We start from the raw sequence: 22183 nt of genomic DNA, 5'->3' as shown, positions 1-22183 counted from the left end.
AAGAATCATTTTACCTTTTAGATACAAACTTGCTTCAATCCAGCACACAAATCCGGTGTTACTGTAGTTTTACTACTGCAATCAATTAATGAAACCCTACTGAATCATGGAGCTAAGACTTTCATAAAACAGGATTAATGACTACAAGCCATGAAAATACTAAAGGCAGATTAAGCAAACTGCTGCACCAAGTACTATCTTCAGTATCTTGCTAACTGTACTCTCACCTTCACCTTCTGATTGCAGAGTCACTATTCCTGATGTGCACAGAGATAAATAAGAATAACACTGAGGCTGGAGAATTGGAATCAATGAGTCAGAAGGGATGAGCTGTAGACCAGCCTAACCCACTGCCCATTCTTACACTCAGCTGCAGAGGTGCAAGGCAGATGACTCTGCCCGTGGAAACCCAGAGGGGGTGTCCTGCTGAGCACCCTGAGCATGCCCCAAAGTGCTGTGACCACACTGCAATGAGTGGCATAACAGAATGGCACAAACAAAACCAGAAACACAGTGTGGAATTCACTTCCCTTCTGCAGTGATACAGTAGCCTGGAAACCAGAACTCTCTTTTATCAGGTGCAGTTTATAATATATAGAGCTGTCAATAGCTATACTACAGTACCTACGCAAACATGAGATCAGCTGCTCTCCAAATAAAGCTTTTTAATTAAACAGGTGTCAACAATTCAAAGTCATAAACAGATTTTACTGATGTGGAGGAGAAAGCATCCCAAGTCTGCTTTGCACTGAGACAGGAGGTGTTAGAATAACCTTCCACTGCAGGACACCCACTTAACAGGAACAATTTTGCAGCAGAAATATTGGTGCCTGGTTCTGCTTTCACACATGTGACTCCTGTTGATTTCAAAAGGAGTTTCCATATTTCACTAGCTCAGAAGTACATGGTGTACATGGCGAAAACCGGAATGCATATGGAATATTGATTTTATGACACAGCACATGACAAGTGAATATTGGCTTAAGGTTTTCCTGCACAGCCTCTTTCTGTGCATTTCTTCCTGTGTGGGTTTATAGGTTATGTGCATTATGCAGTATGTTGGTTTTCAGATCAATTCACAGCACAACCTTCCAACCAGTCACACCAGTCCACCTGAAAGAGATATTCCATGACACAGCATGGAAGGAGAGGAATGGTTTACACAGAATCACAGAATCATTTAGACTGGAAAAGCCCTCCAAGATCATCAGTCTTAACCTTTGCCTCAGGTTAAACTGGTACCTCTGGTTGCCACCATATTTTCCAGGATTTCTGGCCAAATTAAGAGTGATCAGTGGATCTCTGCAAATAACCTTCAACAGTTACTGTTTGGTTATTTTGCTACAAGCTGCTTACTGTATTAGCATCCATCAAGAAAGGAAGGATGTGACAAGGCTGGAAGACTCCAACTCACATGGAACATTTACAGCTGTGGAAAAATTAACGCGAACTGACTCTTTTTGCAAGACCAAGCCATGAATTGCACTTCTAAGTGCAGTATACATACTTAAAAACATTAGAAATATAACAATAGGAAGGAATAACAATAATTTTTCTTTCATTACAGGAAATTTCTATAAAGAATTCAGAATTTTGAGTTATTTAATTTTTGCAAGCATTTCATTTAGTAAAGTACAGTAGCAGATAATATTATACAAACATGAGGAAAAATTACATCAAGGACTTACTTTCTGCAGGTTCCTTAGATCTTCTGCCACTGGAGGACTTCCTCAGGAGACTTCGTCCTGAGGTGAAGAGGCTGGTCAGCTCCTCCAGAGGACTGGTGGGTGTCCGAGAGCGGGAGCTGCTCTGAGATGATGACCCGTAGGTGCTGACCGACACACTGACCATCTTCCCTCCTTCTTGCAATGTGTTTCTGGCTGTAGAATGAGGCACTGATGGAGAGCTTCTTGAGAGACTTCCTGAATGTACAGAGTCATAAGGTGGAGGTCTTTTGAGGCTTAAGGGGGTAAGAGACCTACCCATACTGACAGGAGAAGGTGAGGCAGAGTGACTTTTAGGATAACCGTGTGGAGACTGTGTTCTGTATAAGGTAGAAGGATGAGGAGGTGAGGAGGTGTGCCCAGGGGTGCTAGTTCCATGAGATACTGTCTGGTCTTTCTCCAGTTTTTGATGGCCTGGTGTATGAGGTGGCAGTGAAGATGGAGAAACTCCAGCTTGCTGTTTGATGTAAGACACATTTTCTAAGACGGGAAGCTTTGTGACCTCTAGTGGAGTTAGAGGAGACTCATCAGAATTTGGGGAACACTGCACTGGTGCTGGTGGGAACACCAGCAGTGGAGGTCTGTGAGAAAGCAGGTTTGGAAATGGCGGGGGTATGTCACAAAGCAAGCCCTTGGGAGTAGATGGCACTGAAGACTTGGTGAAATCTAGGTCAGGCACTGTGGGAGTAGCACACTGAGAAGAACAAGTGTGATGGTCATATTCACATTGACATTTTGAATCTTGGCCTACATCGTCAAATATAGGGTATTTCATCTCCTCATAGACCGCTTCACTTTGGTCATCCTCATCTTTTTTGAAGTCTCTGAGAATATTCCCAACCATTTCAATATAAACAGGCTCTTCTTCCTCTGTGTCTGGAGCAGGACTGCTGACCTGTGAGAGTGAGGCATCCCTAGTGAGGGTGGTCTTCATAGGGCCATGCTTTTTGATATATGTTTCATCAAAAGATGTGCTTAGCTGGGTGTTTGGGTTTCGTTTCGGCTTAGGAGGTGGAATCTTCTTTGTGTACTCATCACTGTGAGGTCTTGGTTTGGCTGACACTGAAAACAGAACAGAACATAAACTCGTCAGAAGCCTGTAACACACTTTGTCAGCCATAGGGTCTCTGTTACAGTGTCATAATTCTTGAATGAATTTCCTGGGACCAGCTTGTTGCTGGTTTTCTCTGGTATTACATCAATAGAACACTAAAAATAACACTCCATTCAAAACACTCCTAGACTTCTCCCAGAATTCTCTGACACTCCAGGATTAAGTAACTAGTGAGCACGTCCCTTCCTCCAAGACATCTGTTCTTTCCCAAACTCTTTGGGACAGGGAACTTTCCATTTTTAAATATTATGCTTTTCAAATATCACTGTGGGATTTTAAAGACCCAAAGAGTTGCCAACGACATAACACTAAATATCAAAATGAACTCCTTTTGGCTCCAAGGGAACAGTTAAGATTCTGGACAGTCATACTGGAATGACAGTGAGGTAACTCTGCAGTGACAAAGTGATGAATCAAGACCTTTTTATTTATAGTAGCTTCTTGCATAAAGCACAACAATTGTCTCAGCACTAACAGAGAAGGAAAATACTCATACACAAACTGTAAAATCTGCTGCTGAGATAATTCTAGTGATTTATCTGGACTCTATTTTATTGTTAGAATCTTGTGAATCTCTTCACCAGATTTCTGTGAAGTCAAGGAATAGCAAAGTATCTCACAGATTTGGATCCATTCTACACTGGTTACTTATAGAAACCTTGTCTTTGAAATTTTAAATCAAAACATTGTGATGAAATTCATTTGAAATGAGAGGTCAGGGGTTTCTTGGAAATTATCCTTTATTAATTATACAATAAGGAAACTCATGCAAACTGCATTTTGTTCACTTTGCATAAAGAGCTAATAAAACATCTCATTAAATGTTAGGGTTAATAAAATGCCCCATTAAATGTTTAAGTGAAGTCAGCTTTTATCCTAAGCAGACTCAACAACCTTGTTCAGAAACAAAAATTATCACATACCCCTAACCTAATTTATGTTTCTAGAAGGTAATTGATACCTCACTGGTAAGTTCCCTGGTTCAAATAAACAAACAAGCACACAGAGAGAGCTAAACTAGTGGTCAGGTTAGAATGGTAGCTTTCCTGCCTTTCCAAATTTTGTTGCTCCTTGTAATTCACTACTGCATATCCGCCAGTTTGAACTCAATGCTTGGAGAACTTTCCAGACACTTTCTGCTGACCCATCAGCAAGCAACCAGCAAATGTCTGATGCTAAACCAGGCAGGCAGAACTCACAGAGTTGAAACCTCTCATTTAGAAACAGCCATAAACATACTCCTAAAGCCAGCAGTGAGGAAGGGCTCTGCCACCTCAAGACAGCATTTTGAGACTGGGAGGATGCTGGCTCAGAGCTGGATTAAAGCACCTGCATTAAAGCATCTTACTAGCATGGTTTGGTCACTATCAGAGGAAGATTCAAAGTGTTATCACTTTGTCACACTCATGCTTTGATCTGCTAAATAAATTCTGTTTAATTCCCAGAAGGTGTAGCAGTAAAGGCAGATGATAAACAAGTTTTATTCAGGAATAAGGAGCTGTGAATGTGTACATGCACAATGTAATGAGACTACTCTTTATTAGTAGAATTTGTTTTAGCTTAACACATAAGTAAGGTAGAACAAAACAAAAAGCAAGAGAAATCTTGTCAGAATTAAAAGGAAAAAAAAGACTAAAAAATTTATATTCTACTTTCATGATGGTTTCAATTAATGTGTTCCACTTTGCAGGAGGCTAGGGACATGCAAAAGCTACCACAGATAAGAGTGTTTGGTAGCTTGATAGCTTTCCACTATGTGGACATATCCTAATGCATTTTAAATTTGTCTTTTTAATTAACCCAAATTAATTTTCTTGAATGTATTAGGCTAGACTTTTGGGAATAAGATGTAGGCTACTAAAATCATTTGAGCTTTGCAGAAAATATTACTTGTGATGTATTTGACAATACTGGTAGATTTTGCATGCCTGCTTCCAGCTAAATCACTATTTCATTTCTGTTTAGCATCTTATTTGTATATTATGTTTTTATATATTCTACTGGCATAAACGTGATCTCAGTAATCTCTCCAAACTCTGTTAATCTGATTTACAACCATGACAAAAACAATCTTATTCAGATTGCTGTCATTAAAATGAAGAGACAGTCAATGATCTTTTGTGAACATGTTGCACATGACCTGAACTCTACTTCAGCTACAATTGAAAATCCTGTATTTTGTAAATACAGGCTTCTCACAGTCTTCAGTTCCCTCTGCATCACGCTGCCATCACTAATGGATACCTGAGAAAGGAACATTTCCTGCTCCTCTGCTTCCTCAGATCCTGTTCCCAGTGCTGCCTTTTACATCTTCTGTGCCACAGGTGTCACGCTGAGAATGTGCTCTGTCTTACAGCCACATCCCCACTCTCTGATGTCTTTATCTGGATGGATGTTAATGATGGACAAAATAATCAAAAGCTGAGCTCCTCTTGTGCTGTGGTCATTCAAGGCTAATGCTAACTGATTTTTTTTCTAAAACCAGCCAAAATTGGTCAAAAGTACCGTGTTTTTAAATTGCTAGAAAAAGCATATTTTCCTCTTCCCTCATTCAATTTTCACAATTTTTATCCAGCTGAAGAGGTTCTGCTAGACTGTCTAAACCTGTCCTTGAGTGTTGGAATTCCCATATAGAACATCCACAGGTTGTTCATTACAGATGAGGAAATGGGAAATGTCAAGGAAAAGCGATTGACATTCTGCCATCTAGTCTGGTATTTTTGCATGGGTTGAAATTAAGTACCACAATGACACACAGTGCCTCATCTGCCATTACATGGTATGTAGCAGTAGCCTAGAATATATTGGTGGCATTATCAGCAAAAAGGTCAAATGACCCAGTTCTGCTATATAAGACAGAGTAAAACATGACAATATGATTTACTTTTCATTTGCTATTTAAAGCATTTTTTCTCTGCTGAAGTTTATTTTACTAAACCTTCTATTTCCAGGTGGTTTTGTGTTACTGAGATCTTTTTCCCTTCATGACAAATTGGACTTTTCAAACTAAAATTTTTAACTAAATTGTTTAAATATTTTACAAACCTTAGAAGTTACCTTCTATATTGCTGCTCTAAGACTCACTAGAGAAAATACACAGGTAAATTGATAAACTTAATGAAAAAAGAAAGCTTTTTATCATTACAAGGAACAGAGGAACTGTTCATACCCACTAGGAACTCTCTCAGCTGCAGGAAGATATTCAGGAGGCAAAGTGAATTATCTTTAAGAAGGCTGTGGTGCAAGACACTTAAATTTATTTAACAATGGTTTCTACTCTGAAACACAGCTCCCTGGCAAGGGCTGAACTCCCAGCACACCTGTTAATGGAATGTGAATCATGAACTACTGCTCCAGCCCAGAACAACAGAGAAGAGTCACAGGAATCCTGCAGCTGAGCAGAGCTGTGCAGAGCCAACGAAAGGAGCAGGGAGTATCTGTGCAGTTCCGGTGCTACCAACATTTGGCAGGGATAGATGTGCATGAATGCAGAAGCCTTGGCAAGATCCCAAACCCAATGAAAGGAAATTATTTGGCTATCTCCAGAGAGGAACAGGCAAGATTGCTTAAAGTACTTGACATTTATCAGGCAGAAAAAGCATTTGGTGCCTGCTGGGAACATAAACTTCTATGAAAAGTGAACCACGCTGGCATATTGGTGATACACATGCTGCCACAGTGTCTGCTCTAAACATGGACTAATTAAGTGCTTTCCAACATGAATTGATATGTCCTCGATAAAACTGTTGCCTGTAACTTGTGTTGAGACTCTGCCACTTGTATGCATCAGAGCACACGAATCCTGATCCAAAGCTAAGGGGAAGAAATGAAAGGGAGAATTGCTCCTTTGCCCACCAGGTGCAGCTTTGCTCAAACATCCATCTCAAAGTGCACCACAAAGCTCTGTGTGCGCTCCCATTACAGACACACACAAGCACAAGGGAGGTTGGGCACATGGCAGTGGGAGTTTGGAGGACCCACACTGGACAACTCCCTGAGGGCTTCCCTGGCAGGGAAACCCTCCTGGAGCGGTTCTGTGTCAGGAAAAGCAGGCACACAGAACTTTTTCAGTCTTCAGGTTCTTGTTTTATTGTTATATTATCGTGACTTCAGCACACTGTCTGCACCCAGATCTTGCATGCAGGAAAACAGCACAAAATGGCTAACAACCTCGTGTTGCAAGGTCTTTTAAGTCTAATAAAAAACTAAACTATCCAATTAAGAAGTGACACCTAGATTATTTCTCTTTCTAACCCAATAACTGACCCCTAAAGACCCGCAATGCAGATTTTTCTGCCCATTCAAAGAAAACTCAAACTCAAGAAGAAGAAGGCGAAAGAAGAAAAGACAGGAACTCAAGACAATACCCTATATCCTCCATCTTGTACCCATCTACAATATGCTAAAAATCCTAAAACCTAAATTTCTCACCCATGTGACATACTACACTACTGTCTACAATCTCTACAATCTATTTCACAGTTTTGTGGTCTCTAGTTTACTTTGAAGCTTTGGGGGCCTTCTCCATGTATGAGGGTCAAAGTCAGTGTTTTCCTGGGAGTCAGAGCACCCCAGGGCAGACAGGGGAATATTCCCCTGGGTTTGCACATGGGAGGTGCTCAGGGGATGATGCTCAGCACCTGCTCCATGGTCCTCTGTCTACCCAGGAGCTGCCCTGGCTGTGGGAGCTCTGAATGCTGTGCCAGCACCTCCTTGTTTGCATCAGAGCCACCCAAAACTCCCACAGCTGATAACCTGGAGGCACAATGAGCCTTGAAAACAAGAGTGAATTCCCCAGAGTTCCCTCTGCTTGGCCAGGCACTCTACATGTAGGGCACTCCTTCCAAGCAACTCTCTGGCTCTAGCAAAATTTAAGGGAAACCAGAGATGCAGCTCTGGTAACTCCAGGTCTCATTTCAAAGAAAGAAGCACGGTGCTTAAAATAGCCTCATGGAAGCCCTATTGTATAAGGAGAATATGACATTTTTGAAATGAGATATTTGTAGTGCAAAGGTTATGCATAGCTTTCAGACATACCCAGATAATCTCCCTTTCATTATTAATTTTGGAAATAGAGAATGCTTCTCGTATTATCCTTCTGAAGTATATTTTTACTCTTTAAGGAGAGACCGAAATATGAAAAGATGTTGTTAATTGTTGTTTATTATTTTCTCATTATATAAGGAATGAGTGAAAACATCTAAAAATTAGAATTTATTTTGCTATTTTGTATTGTCTTTTGGGTATTTTCCAGTTTCACATTCCACAGACCAGTCCAGTGAATTTTTCTGTTCACTGTAACAAACAGAATAAAACCACAAACAAGAAAATTGTTCCCTTTCCATTTCTACAAGAGGTTATAGATTCACTGAAGGAATTATCTGGGGCCTAAAAATGCTTATATTGGGTTAGATTTCATTATCTCTGCAGATGAAGTTTGAATAGTCTTAGTGAAACTGACTTTTAAAAGGCACAGTCATGTGAACTGTGCAAGAGATTGGCACTCGGGAGACCTAAGTTTAAATAATCTCTTTTTACAGGACTCACCTATCATTTTTACCTCCTAATGCCACCTTTCAATATTTCCCTGCTGCCATGTTAAGCTCTTAGGCATCTTACACAAGGGTTTTATTTTAATTTATTTTGTTTGTATCAAAACTTGCACAGCAATTCCTATCGTTGGAAAGCAACAGTAGAAAACAAAAAAAAAATTAAATATAGTTATTGGAGACATGCAGTGTTGAACACGCATCTTTTCTTCTCCGAAATATATTTGAAAGCAAATATTCCTACACTGTGAACAGCCATAAAATATACAGACAAAATGCATCTTAGCAAGTGGCTATTGAAACATCGTCAATAGTTTGAAGTAACATCAGAGCATGTATTTCTTTCAAGAAAAATGTCTGGTTCTTAAAATAGCATTGTTCTCATGGACACAAGGGCTTTCCCTGAATGTTACCTCCTCCCTTCCTAAAAGATGTTCTAAAAGAAGGGAAGCACATGGGAAGAATAAAATAACCATCTGATTAATTCAAACAGGCAATAGGTGGTTTCAGCACAATGGTTTCAAACAGAACCTATTTCTTCCCCCTCCTGAATTGATTAGCTCTTGTTAGAAATTATTTGGGCATTTAAAGAGGACAAAACTATACTGAAAATGAAAGGACTAAAAGTCAGTGTCGTAAAATAATGCTGATGTGCTACCTGTATGTCTCAAGGCTATGATTAAGGATACTTCCTCAAAAGTATTCAGGTCCCTTTATTTTGGCTATGACTTCTTTTGGCTTTTAAAATTATTGATTTCTGCTCTAATTGAAAGTGCTGGTGAGCTTGTGGCTCTGGGAATGACAGTCCAGAATTAAGCATCAGTACACAAGAGAGCAGAATCAGGGCCTGCAGTAAAATCCAGTTCTGCATTGCTCCAGCAGTACAACCACTGCAGCTGACAGGACCATGGTTAGAGACATCCTGCTCTCAGGTCCAGCTCAGGGCCACAGAACTGAACTCCCAGCCCCAACACCACACACTCTGCACATGCCAAGGTTGCCCTACCTTCCTGGGGCTCACAAAAGCCAGCCTAGGGCATCAGTGCCTTGCTGCCAGAGCCTCCTCCCAGCACAACACGGGCTGCCAGTCCTTTGCTCTGCAGGGACTCAGCAATTTATCAAGACAAGGGCAGATCCAGAGGTGCCAGGATATGTCAAAACCTCTGTAGTCTCAGCATGGTGCAGATTCCCTACCCAAATTGCCACATTCCAGGCCAGACTGACTTCCAGGTCCTCTGCATCACAGCCCCCCTTTCTGTACCTCCACCTGGCCAATTAGCCTTTCTTTTAGTGCAAAGGGCCCCAAAAATGCACATAAAATTACAAAGCTGATGTCTCCTCCTGAATTCCCAGCCTTATATATAGGAGTGCTCTCCTATATTTTGAACTTCATATTGTTTTTTTAAAGAATGAGTAATTGATGTCCCTGATTTTTCCAGATAACACTGAATAGGCAAAGAAAAAAAGAAAGGGGTGTTTAGGAAATAATTACAAATTATTTGCAATCAAGCTGTCCTGTACTATTCACCAAGGCTAAAAGTTATTGTTAAAAGCACAGGCCTGGTAAGGCAGAAAAAGCAAGACTTTGGATAATTAAGGAAAGAATAGTCAATTTGAATCATCCTCCTTTTACAGGAAAACTGATGTGCTGAGTGCAATTGGAGGCAAATGAAAATCTCACAGTAATTTCTTTTAGGTGACTCTCTGAGTACCCTCTGATGAATACACTCTGGGTACCCATCTAGAAAAATATCCTTGAACTAACATGACCAGACACAAGGGGTCAGATCTCTGGCAATATATGGGTTTAAGTTATAGGACTTCCAGTGGAAGAGGCTCTGAGGACAGGGAGGTGGGAGGATTACTGGGGAAAGATTTTCACGCTGCCCACACATGCAATGAGTATTTTCGAAATTCTGGTTCATTCTGAACTCTGCAATATGCAAAACAGGTTTTGCAACCAGTGTTACAGTGACAATAAAAATGTCTGTAACTCTATAAGGTCTGGAGGACTTCTAGAGAAAGGCAATTGGTATGGAAATTTCTCCATCACATGCATCATAAGTGAAGAAAGTGGAAACAAAACTACTGAATCATGCATGCAGACAAATTAATTTACAAAGTTTATGTCCTTGCCTGTTGGTGTCTCTCTTGCAGGAGCCTGTATAGAGCTGGAGTACTGAGGGGTTAAATATGTTTACAGCAGAGTACAGTGAAACAGTGAAACAGTAAAACAGCCACAGAGCAGAAACATCAGTAAAGCCCTTCTAGTTTATAGCAACATTTATGGAGTCTTGACTGTCAGTGTAAAAATGAAGCCTAAAGGATTTGCTGGTTTACTGTGAATTAACTGCTATTACTCTATTCTTATAGCTCCCCACAAACTGACTGCGCTTCACATGGAGAACAATGGGTGACACCAGCCCCCAAATCAGCATTTTTGTTGTGGTGCAATTCTCATGGAGCTGTCACCCTGCACTAGCTGCCCCTTCTCCTTCTCTGTAGCTACCACCCTGTATCCTTAATTATCTTATTCCCTAAGTATCAGATTCCCTGACTACCACACAGAATGGTGATGCTCTGAGCTTCTACAGGCTGTGCCATGTGCAGCAGCATTTCTGTTGGCCTGTAGAAAGAAAAGATCTCTCCTCTGTCCAGAAAGGGAAGCTTCTGGTGGTGTGTGAAGAGCTAAGTCCCATCAAGACATGCCTTAGACACCTACATCACATGAGCTTGGTGTGTAGAGGACACCACAACAGCAGAGACCCTTTGAGGGCTGAGTTGCTCCTTCCTGTACAAGGCCTGTGTGGCATTGTTTGTTGATGCTTCTGGTAACAGAGGCAGACCCCAGCCTGAATGCAGCTCCTGGCTTCACAGGAACAGCTCTGCTGTCCATTACTGGCTGTGACAGCTGAGGGCAGCAACGTGGGAAATCATTTGCTGAACTTTCATTAACTTCTTGGAGAAGGTACAGCACACAGGCTCTCTGACGCAGGGCTCACAGAGACACTGAATGAAACAAATCTCTGCAAGACTTCCTGGCTCTGGGGCATTTCTAAAACCAGGACATGCACCCAAAGAGTGGACTCCAACGTTATTTACTGGAGAAATGGTAAAGAAGAAAATCAAGCTAGATTTAGATAAATGCTAAATGAAACAGGAAGTTCAACTCACCTACTTTATTTATTTAGAAAAATAGTCTTTATCTTGATGTGTTGTTTTGGTTCACAAACAACCAGACCAAAAGTCTAGCAATTACTATATGCAAAGACTTGAATAATTTATCCAATAATATGAGACTCCTCATTTTTCAGATCCACAGCAATGCCTATCTTCTATTTACAGCTAACATAAGTAGGTCAAATGCATTATTTGCTTATATAAGTAACAATCTGTTTGCCGAGCTTCTAAAATAATTGCAGCCCATTAAATCAAACTGGCAGGCCTACCAAGGTGGTATTGTGCAGAATACCGAGCTCGTGGGGACTCCAACATGAGATGTGCTGGGTCCAGCTATTCCACAGAGGCTCCTGTGCTTCCTTGGCACCTGCACGGGTGACAAGGACCCAGCAGATTTCAGCAACCCCCTCTCCCTCAGAAGTGCAGTGGCTCTGTTCAGTTCTTTCCTTGAGGCAGTTGTACAAAGCTGCACAGACTGACACATCCAGCAGGTCCTTCCACCACCACTGAGCACAAAACAAAGCACAGGGTTGATGGCCAGGGTCAGATGAGTCACCACAGCAGGAGCATCAGAAAGCAAATGAGCCACAATGAGCAAGAGTTCAGTGAAAGGGGCACTCTTTCCTTTACCAAAAGGCCACAAGGTGACCCTGCAGAAGTGGTTTCTGTAAATTGTCACTGAGCATTTTTGGGTGAATATGATGACAGCTGAAGTGGACAGAACACTGCCAGAGCAGCTCACAGACAGGCAGCAGTGCCTGGAAATGTAACAGCAACAGCACTATGGGCAGAGGCTGAATGCTATGAAATACTCACTGTAATCAGCTTTAGAAAAAATTCCTCCCAGCTATTAATTTTACTTCCATCTCCATAGGGGTGGCTCCTCTCTCCTCAACTCTAAATAAAGTGTTGACAAAATTACAGACAGGCCACATGTTATCAGCTGCCTCACTCTCAGAGCTTCTCTGTGTGCCTGGCATCCATCATTTCATCCTGCATTTATTTGAAGATAGTGTAGTGAAACTAGTAGAGCCTGTAATAGTGTTGATCTACAAGGATCAAGTAGCTAGGCCTAATAAATTCATAAATTCACCTTATATGACTGCAGTGAACAATGCCATTTTGACAGTTTTAGGCAGTTCCAAACAAGCTTTAGGAGAATCATCTCCTGTTTCAAATGTCAGGCTTGACCTCATTGTTCCAGCTGAGAAGCAAGATGGAGGATGATTAGGCAAATATGGAACAGAAAAAGGAAGGGGAAAGCAGAAGTTATTGCTATAACCTAGTTTTTACAGCCTGTTTCATTTTGTTGTTTTTCAGAAGCAAAGCTCTTTGCAGGAATTCATCCCCACCACTGAGGCACAGTCTATAGCAGAGCACAGCTCAGAACAGCCTGAGCTCTGTGGGGGTTGTTACTCACCATCTCCTGGGACTGTCTGTTCTGTAAACTCATGGCATTCAGCATTTCAGAGCTGCACCATAAAGGCAGTTCAGATTTGCCATCCTTATTCACACTCTGCAGCATCAGTGATACCCACAGGAGATTGGGAAAGGGATCTTGAGCAGCTCCTACACCGAGTGGCTGCTTGAAGTCTTGCCTTCCACAGTGACTGCCCTGAGTTCACAAATTAAAACCTGCCAGATGTGTGGAATTTCACATTAACAAGGACAGTGTTTTTCACATATTTCCATCTCCATTCAAAATCTTCTATCTACAGTGCTGCTCACAAAAGCAGTGTCCCATCAGCTCAAGTTTTCAATCTGAGCACAAACATTCTCATCATAAGCTGATTGCAAATTACCTCACTAAACGAAGCTTTTATCATTACTGTGTGTTACAAAGGAGGAATCTGTGACACTGAGGGACAAGTGAAATCCTCAAGGTCATCTGAGCCAGTAGCTGTTCCTCCACTTACACCCCTGGGAGAAAATGCTTAGTATTATTCTACAGAAGTCTCCATTTGGCTTAACACTTACTGACATGCAAGTTTACATTTGCAGAACTGGGATCACATGGCAATGAGTCACTGCAGATATTTGGCCACACCATCAGTATAAATCATTTCACCTTTAACATAAAATAACAAATTCAGTATCATAGAACATTTTGAGTTTTCAATGCCTTTGCTTGCAAACACTCATGATTAAGAAAATAAGTAGGCTAGACATATTATCAAGCTTTTGCATCTACACTAGTCCTATAGCTTCAAGTTTGTACTTGGCACACTTTGGTATGTTTGCTTTTTTGTTGTGGATTTATTTTTCTTCTAATCAAAAGGTTGCTTACCATCCTATTCACCAAAATTCAAATGTTACGAGAGTTCCTAACAAAATCCTAACCCCCCTCTTGAAACTGAGACTTCTGACATCACCTTAGTGATTCTAAGACAAGGTTTATAGCCAGTCCATCCTTTGGTATTCTACCAAGAGGAAATAGGAGAGAGCTCCATTTGCAGTCATGCATGGAGGGGAGAATGCCAGCAATCTCCTTAATCCCGCAAAGCACCATTAGGGCCAACAACCCCAAGACAATACTGCTATTTTTTCCAGGCATGTTTATGCTCAAAGAGTCCTGTTTTACCACTAAGCATAAAGGGAGATATAATTCTTCAATCATTATATGCAAGGGGGCTGTGAATTTGAAGGTAGAGTATTCTTTACAAATATCTCAGAGAAATTATGGGAGCCATGGCAAATATTATACCACTGTACTGGAAATGGATATTAAGCTCTTGCTGATGTCAAGTTCACCATGCTTCAGCATTTTACTGCCCACTTCTAAGCCCTTCCCCACCCTGAACCAGCAGCCAGCTACAAACCACCTCAGACTTTGGGATACGTGCTTCTCTTTTGACATGCCAGCAGTTTAAAGTTATGGCCACAAAAATCAGCACTAAAATTATGTGTGCATCATTTTCTACTTTCCCCTCTTGCAGCTGTGAAAAGCCAGGCTGGCACACTGTGAGCCCCAGGCAGGTTGATGGCAGTGCAAGAAGGGAGCTGTGCTCTGTGGAGCTGTCAGTGCTGTGCACGTTACCCCGGCACAGCAGCGCTCGCACACGGACGGACGCACGGACAAGCATGAAGTGCCAAACACAGCTGCAGCACGTCAGGCGTATGCTGCCTGATGTCATCCAGCATTAAGCCAAGTGGATGGGATGAAAGCAGCAAACCAGTGCACCAATCAAGACGACTACATTCAAACAGTCATTAGAAAGAACCTAACAATGAAACAGAGGCTGGCCATGACAGGATCTCACCTGGAGCTAGACATTAATCTCTTGGGATGTGATTCTGTAAGCACTGTGCATTCCCAGTGAAGCCAATGTGAGTGCAGGGGGCACAGAATGTTTTAAGAGCTCAGTCATGCTTCACTCCATGAGGATTTGTTTTATTCGGTTGTTAAAGTGAGAAAAGGAGTAGGGCAGCAGTTAAAAATAAGGTAAGGCAAAGAGGTGGAAATCCAATGCACTTGCTGTATAATAAAAAGTGCACCTGTTTTGGGCTTTTTTTCTTCAATTCAAAATTAATTTTGCCAGACACATCTATTATCACAGACCAGCTCTGAGAGTAAACAGGAGCCTTAGGATTTCAGTCTGGTCCCTCAAACCCTTACTCATTTGTCCACAATGCCTTTAACAGAAAAGCATGCCAAAACCAGTATGCACAACAGAAGTGTAGTAGGAGTATTCTTAGATTGTTATTTTTGCAGTTTCAGAGGCATTTCATTTTACTTAACAATTTGTGATATCCTGTCAAAACAAGGCAAGAGAATTAACCTGGATTTCTCCTCCCCTCTTCTCTTGGCCTTGAGTTCAGAGACATTCAGTGAAGCAAAATAATGCAAGAATCTAATATTTCAGCTCATAATATTTGAGTATTATGGTCCCCTGAGGTATAAACAAAACAAAAAATGAAATAAAGTCAGAAATATGATGACTTACAGTGACCTGCTGACAATGAGTAGGTTTATTGACATTATAACCTTATGGTTACGTAGGGTCTGTCTACTGAGGCTGCAAATTAACCATGCAGTGAACAAGACCACCCACACTTTAGCTTTCTTCAGAGACTCTCTCTTCAGTCTGGTCTTCCTGGCAGAGATTATTGATTTGGACATGTCACAGAGCACATCTGAAGTACTTTCAAGAGTGGACTGGCTCTAAAATCAGCCTAGTGACTTTCATATTATATTAATCCCAGGCTAATACTCTGTCCTAGATACCAGGTAACTGCTTGAATAGTGCATTTCCTTGCCTTGTTGGTATGTCCAGGGGCTACAGTGACCTTTACAGTCAGAGGACAGCAGCCTGAGAAGATCTCCCATACAGTATGTCTGTGTTATGCCCAACACTGCTCTTAGGTCTGAGATGGTCCAGCTAATTTGAGGGCAGAATGATGTGAATTCTCCAGCAGTTTGGACCTGGGCTTGTGACCAGGCTTATAAACCCTCCTGAGCCCTGGGGCACTGGAGCTCTGCAGAAGTGCAGAAAAGCTCACACACTCACAGCAGGAGTCACAAATGTTTAGCAGAGCTTGTTGGATTCAGCTGAGGGCAGGCAGCTCCTCCTGGACTAGCTGCATTTGCAGTTAATCTGGTAAATCAGCAAAACACTCCCTGAACTCACATTATTAAGGCTTTTCCATTATCAAGAACATCACAGCTTCCATCACTCTTGAGAGCAGAGCAATAGCTGTACTGCAGGGGAGCTGAACATTTAATTTTGGGCTTTTCTAATCCTGGTGCAGAGTCTCAACAAATGAGCAACATCCTATAGTGAAAAGACCAAGGAGGAATGCATAAAGCAACTTTGTTAAATTAAGGGAATTAAAAAAAAAGTCACGAAGTACACAGGCTAGACTAGCAGAACACAGCTAAAGTACCAACTGCCAAGTCCTGGGCGCTGGGTGATTCCCAAGTGGGTAACAGAGCTTCGTGTCTTGGTCTATTTTCTGTTCAATGCTTGCAGCTTCCATTAACATTAATGACTATGCATATGTGCCTTCAGGGTAAGAACATATTCCCTCTGTGGCTTCAAAACTTGTTTATAAATCCCTCCAAAAATCACAGTGCTCATAGCTCTGCACAGAAAGCTATTATAACAGCTATGAGAACTGCTGCGTTCGTTCCCTCCTTTCCCCTTGGCCTTGCTTATCTGAGGGATGAGGAGACAGACCTGGAAAGATGAAGGGCTGAAGAAGGTAATGCAGGGAAGCAAACCAGCTCTGCAGGCTGCAATCTGAAAAGTGACTTGCTGCAGGGAGGGACAAACTAAGTCTCAGCAAAAGCAGAGAAAACCAAAACCCAAAGCACTGAAAAACTACTCCCACCACCAAGCCCAAAAAGCAAAGCCTTTGAAAGTCTCTAAGCTATTAAATACTAGAAAACAGACCAAAATCTTTGTCATGTCCTACCTGCTTGAATGCAGGTCAGTGGGAGCAAACTGCTGGGCAGAATCCCAACACAGGCCAGTGTTGCCCTCCACCCTTCTGATCCCTGGGGCAGCAGGGAGGCTGGGAGGGGAAGGGCTGAGCAAAAGAAAGACATACCAGGGTTCCATTAGGAGCTGCACAGCTCTACCACTGCTGAAGGCACCATATCCATCCCCATGCCACCTGGACACACAGGGCACACACCTCTCTGGAGTCAGGCATGGCAGCTGAAACTCCACCTCACTCAACTGACAAGACCTGTGATTTCTGAGTTCTCAGGCTTTGAGTTTCCCCTTCATCAGTGCCAGCCCTTCTCCTGACGTGTACAGATTCAAGTTAAGCTCTCTCGAGCCTCAGAGGCTGCAAGGGATACAGTGCAGCATACAAACAGTTATGGGTAAGGCAGCACTGAGATCAAGAATCAGATTAAAGTATGTGAAGGAAAACACCTTGCTCTACACACAGCTCAACAGCAGCTCACATTATACCTATACAGCTAATGTGAGCCAACCCGCAGCTTCCCACAGGGAAAAACACTGTGCCCAAAACACAGTGCAGGCTGTAGGAAAGAGAAAATCAGCTGTAAAATATACAGTGCACAGTATGCAAGCATTGAGGCCTCTCAGCAAAATGACCCACTGCAGCTCAAACAGTGTCTGGCTGAGGAGCCCCTGCCCGGGGAGGATGCCCTGGAGCTGGGGCTCAGGAGGCAGCACAGCCTTGTGCTGCTCTGCCATGCTGCCCTTCCTGCTCCCAGCCACGTCCCAGCACTGCAGCCACAGTGACAAGTGGCCCAGGCTGCGAGGGAGCTGATTGCAAGAGCCATGGCACAACTCTGGCCTCCCTGCACAGGGCTCTGACAGACTGCAGGATGCAGGATTCTGCCTCCCCACTCCTCTGCCACAGCAGCACTTGTGCCTCAAAGCCACATCCCTAAAATGCTGCACTGTGCTGTGTCAGCGCTGGGCTGTCACATCACATAGCCCAGAGCAGGAGCATCTTAACCTGCCCACAGGTCAACCCACCAGAACCCATCTGTCAGTCCCTTTACACTGCCTAGGTCTGAATAGGGCTCATTAATGATATTTCTTCCTTTAGTAGGCATGGATAAAAAGATCTGGGAATAAGATCTGGCTATAAGGAATGACATGTCATAGTTACCACAGAGGACACTATTTCAAAGTTCAGGTTAAATACATTATTCACTAAGGTATGAAATAAAAGGAAAACAGCTCTATGTAAAACCAGCCAAAGTGCTAAATCCCTTTAATACAAACTCTGTTTAATGAGAGTAGCAAAAATTCAAATTTGCAATGAAGAGACAGCAGTCTAGCTGACAGAAAACTAGATTTATGAGAGAGACCAACTGGACTGCAAGCCCAGTTACTGTAACTGCTTTTCTCCTGAGAGAAATTTTCCTCACAAGCTGCCCACCCTTAGAAATTGCTGAGCTCGCTGCAATGGGCTTAGAAGGCAGCAGCAAGGATATCTTCTTTCCCAAAACACTTGGAAGGAAAGCACTAAACAAATTGAGTGGGTTCAACAGGGGGTCCCCTGCAAGTATTTTCTCACATCAGAAGTAAATTTTCCTTTGGTTTTGGCAGCAGAAAAATTACAACCATGAATAACATTGTGAAAATGCTATTCTGAGTTTTAACTGGTATCTGTGTGCATATTTGTATGTACATGCAAGTATATAAAACCTGCCTTTTCATTACACATGCATATTATGCAGACATAAATTAGATTTTATAATAAAATTATATATTTCATGTGTATTTTTATATAATGTAGTGCTCCAAATGACTAAGCAGAATTTTAATAAAAAAATTAACTTTCAAAATGCAGTTTATTTATATATTTTCATTTTTATTTCTACTGCAGCAAATCTGTAAACTTTTCCTGTAGACATGCAGTGATCATATCAAAAAACACTGCTTGGTTACATCAGCCAATTATACTGTTTTATTACTTCCTTTTTCTGTGAGATTGGGCACTGAAAACAAATCAATTAATTATACTCCTGCATTTTTGCAATAAAGAGCCTTTCAGGATCAAGATTAGATATGCCTTCTATGCTGAAATGTTATTTTAAATTACCCTTTTCACTTCACTTCTCACTTCCAATGTGTAATGCATGGGGCACAGCTCCACTTGTCTGCTGTTCCTATCAGAGTTTGAAAACTCTGGAGAAAAGACAACCCACATTTTTAAAAACACTTTCTAGAAATCTGTCACAGAGGAGAAATGCATTGGATGGAAGGCGTTCAGTGGGTACATATGACAGGCAGCCAGAAGAGTAAAAAATGGAATATAAAAGCACAAGAAGGACCACAAAGTGTGGAAACACAGCAACAAAGCTAAAGTCAAGGAGAAGGAGGCCTTCAGGCTGGAGAGCGCTCTTCCAGGCAGAGCCAAGGTAGGCTGAGATGAAGGAAACAAACCCAAGTGCTGCTGCATAAGACAGGGCCAATATGGGTCACTGCAGCTTCAGGGAAGATTCTCACACTCCCACAAATATGGAAGCCAGAGCACTTATAGGAAAAGTGCACAGAATCACTGGGGGTGTTACTGCTGCTATTTGTGCTTCAGGAGGAAAAGGTCCTTCAAGCTCATGACCAAATTTATTCTGCCCCTTCTGCAGTAAAGTCAGACATATTCAAACCAATCTAATGTTATGGCAGATATTACGATGGGATATACTCAATATTTTGATTTCACCATGATCAAAAAGAGTATCAAAGTTACTTTCAGTTACTGCTTTTATTTCTGTAAGCAGGATCACTATCAAAAAGCAAAAAGTAAACATGTTTAATAAAAATGAGTGATGAGGCTGTCCCTGGTTGTCTAGAAAATGTAGCAAATTCTTTTTCAAAGTAGCCACCAGGTCAGACAATGGACGTTATAGTCTGAATTATTCTGCACAGCCACAAAAAAAAATTGTGCTGGGAACAATTTTCTGCCAACTCCTTTGTAGAGATTCTGTCCTAGTTGATGGAGAAACAATAGGGTTTTTCATCATTATTTCCCTGAAATTTTTTCTGAAAAAGGCTGTAGTCATTCAGCCTGCAAATACCACAAGTACATGCAAATGTGTGAGACACATGCATATACAAATATTTGTGTACAACATATACAACAGTGACTGAAAGTTAAACCTGCCTCTTCTTGGACCTGAAATTTCAAGGACATCCAAAAGAAAACATGAATATTGTATCCTATGGAATTTCTCACCTGAAATTGGAAAGAGGCAGACTTACAATATCTTGAATTAAAGTTTGCTACTAGAATGAGAACTGATACATAGGTAAAAAACATAACCAATGGCCCACAAAAGACAAGACCAGTAGAACCAGTGTTTCACAGGATTCTCTGAGCAAAATTTCATATACTAAATTTGCTGGAATTTATTTTAGATCAACAGTAAAAATTTCATATTCATTGTCTAATATTTGTATCAATCATTACTTCAGGTAATGAACTTTGGCTCCTCTTTAGAGGTTCTCATCAATGTGTGACCATATTTTTTATATAAGCATTCCTATATTAGCCAGATTGCTGTGAAAATTCATCAAAACAAACATTACCTTGGAGTGCACAGCTGATAACAAAGCCTCTCCTAGGGAGCACAAAACATCTGAGAAATCCTGTCTGTTCATCTGAACACCATATTGTACCACCCATGAGTATGTCTGTGTCAAAAAACTGACTGGTCCCTTAAGAAAACCCAACCCAACCCAAAAAACCAACAATCTGGTATTTCTATGTATGAAACTCTTTGGTGAAACCCAGTATACATAGAAGCAGGGCAGGCATTCTGAACACACAAAAACAACAGTGTGATTAAAGGGTTCTGTCAATTGAAAACCTCCAGGAACTTCTTCATTTTAGCCTGAAAGTGCCCATTGCTGCTCTACAAGCAAAGCAGCAGAATGAACATAATACATGTCATAAATTAAACATCAGAGAGATTCTTAATGTTCCATGAAGGCATTTATTCACACTGAAAAGTAACATTTAGGTATTATCCTTTATGCTAATGATGGAGTATTACTCATTCATCAGTTCTTTCCAGAGATCTTGCTATGAATATTCAGATCTTGATGACAATAATGAGAATCCAAGGTGCTCTGCAATACTTGGACTCTGGTATGGCACCATTGTCATACAGCTGAACCAGAATGAACATGGCTACAGTACCACACATGTCACTCATAACCTCATGTGATGTGACAGATCAAGCTCAACCTGCACAGAGTGGAGGAGGAAAAGTGTCTTTGGGAAAAGAAATGTCAACCAATTTTGAACTTTGAAATCTGTCAGAAGGGACATGACTACATATTCCTTTCTTGGACTCAAATTTCAGATGGCAGAAGATGAGGGAAAGGAAACAAAATTTTCAGAACCTTCCAGAATGACAATAAATGCTGAAGAAAACCTAGTCCTGTGAGGACAAAAGCTGCTTAAGGGGTCTGCAATGACTTTTGCGAGGCTGGCAAAATACTTGGATGTATTTCAATTATCATTATTATTGCTACTTCAAATCTGTCAAGTTCTCTTGCTTCTCAGCAAATGAGGAAAAGGCCTGGGATATGGATGTAAAACAGGCTCCATTCCTAATAATCCTAGAGATAGTGCTGAGGTCAGCTATTCTGAACAGCACCATGTACTGTGTGACTCAATTCACACTTGCAGGAAAAGTCATTAAACAAATTAAAAAACATTAAAGCCTTTCCTACTATGCTATCTGCAAAAAAACTTCACCTCATCTTGGTGGTTCTGGTTGGGCAGATTCAAGGAGAAAGAGTGCTAAGAAACATATTAAAGAATTATAAAAATACTTTTAAAAGCTTTCTTTTTTAAAAGAAGTTTTGAGTAATGTAAGAGCTCCTGCCTTTCACCTCAGAGCATATCAGACCAAGAAGTTTGTGCCTCTTTTGATATTAGATTAAAATTTGAAAGACTTTCTGATAAGAGAATTTAAATCTCAAAGTTGAATGGTTTGTGTGTAGGCTTTGGTCCAGTAAAATTATGGAAAACTGCTTTTGTTAAGGACAGCTTGCATTTGTCATGTTAGTCTGCATGGAGTTGATGTCATGGTCACTGGAGAAGAAAAGATATGGAAGTAATGAAAAACTATGTCATCTGCACAATAACTACCAGGAACATAAATAAATCCACAG

General features: G+C 41.3%; 1 protein-coding gene across 4 annotated transcripts in view; it reads right to left on the bottom strand.

Moving 5' to 3' along the window:
* NYAP2 (neuronal tyrosine-phosphorylated phosphoinositide-3-kinase adaptor 2) overlaps window positions 1-22183 on the bottom strand; it is a 137022-nt gene that overhangs the window by 52003 nt on the left and 62836 nt on the right. For all 4 annotated transcript variants that reach the window (XM_021553646.3, XM_021553645.3, XM_021553647.3 and 1 more), the window contains one exon: window positions 1689-2786. In XM_021553646.3, coding sequence (XP_021409321.1) covers window positions 1689-2786 — 1098 coding nt within the window. The remainder of the gene's footprint in view (window positions 1-1688; window positions 2787-22183) is intronic.

The sequence above is a fragment of the Lonchura striata genome, chromosome 9 (assembly GCF_050655825.1).
Source record: "Lonchura striata isolate lonStrDom1 chromosome 9, ASM5065582v1, whole genome shotgun sequence".
In the NCBI taxonomy this organism is placed as follows: Eukaryota; Metazoa; Chordata; class Aves; order Passeriformes; family Estrildidae; genus Lonchura; species Lonchura striata.
This window is presented reverse-complemented; position numbering and strand designations above follow the sequence as displayed.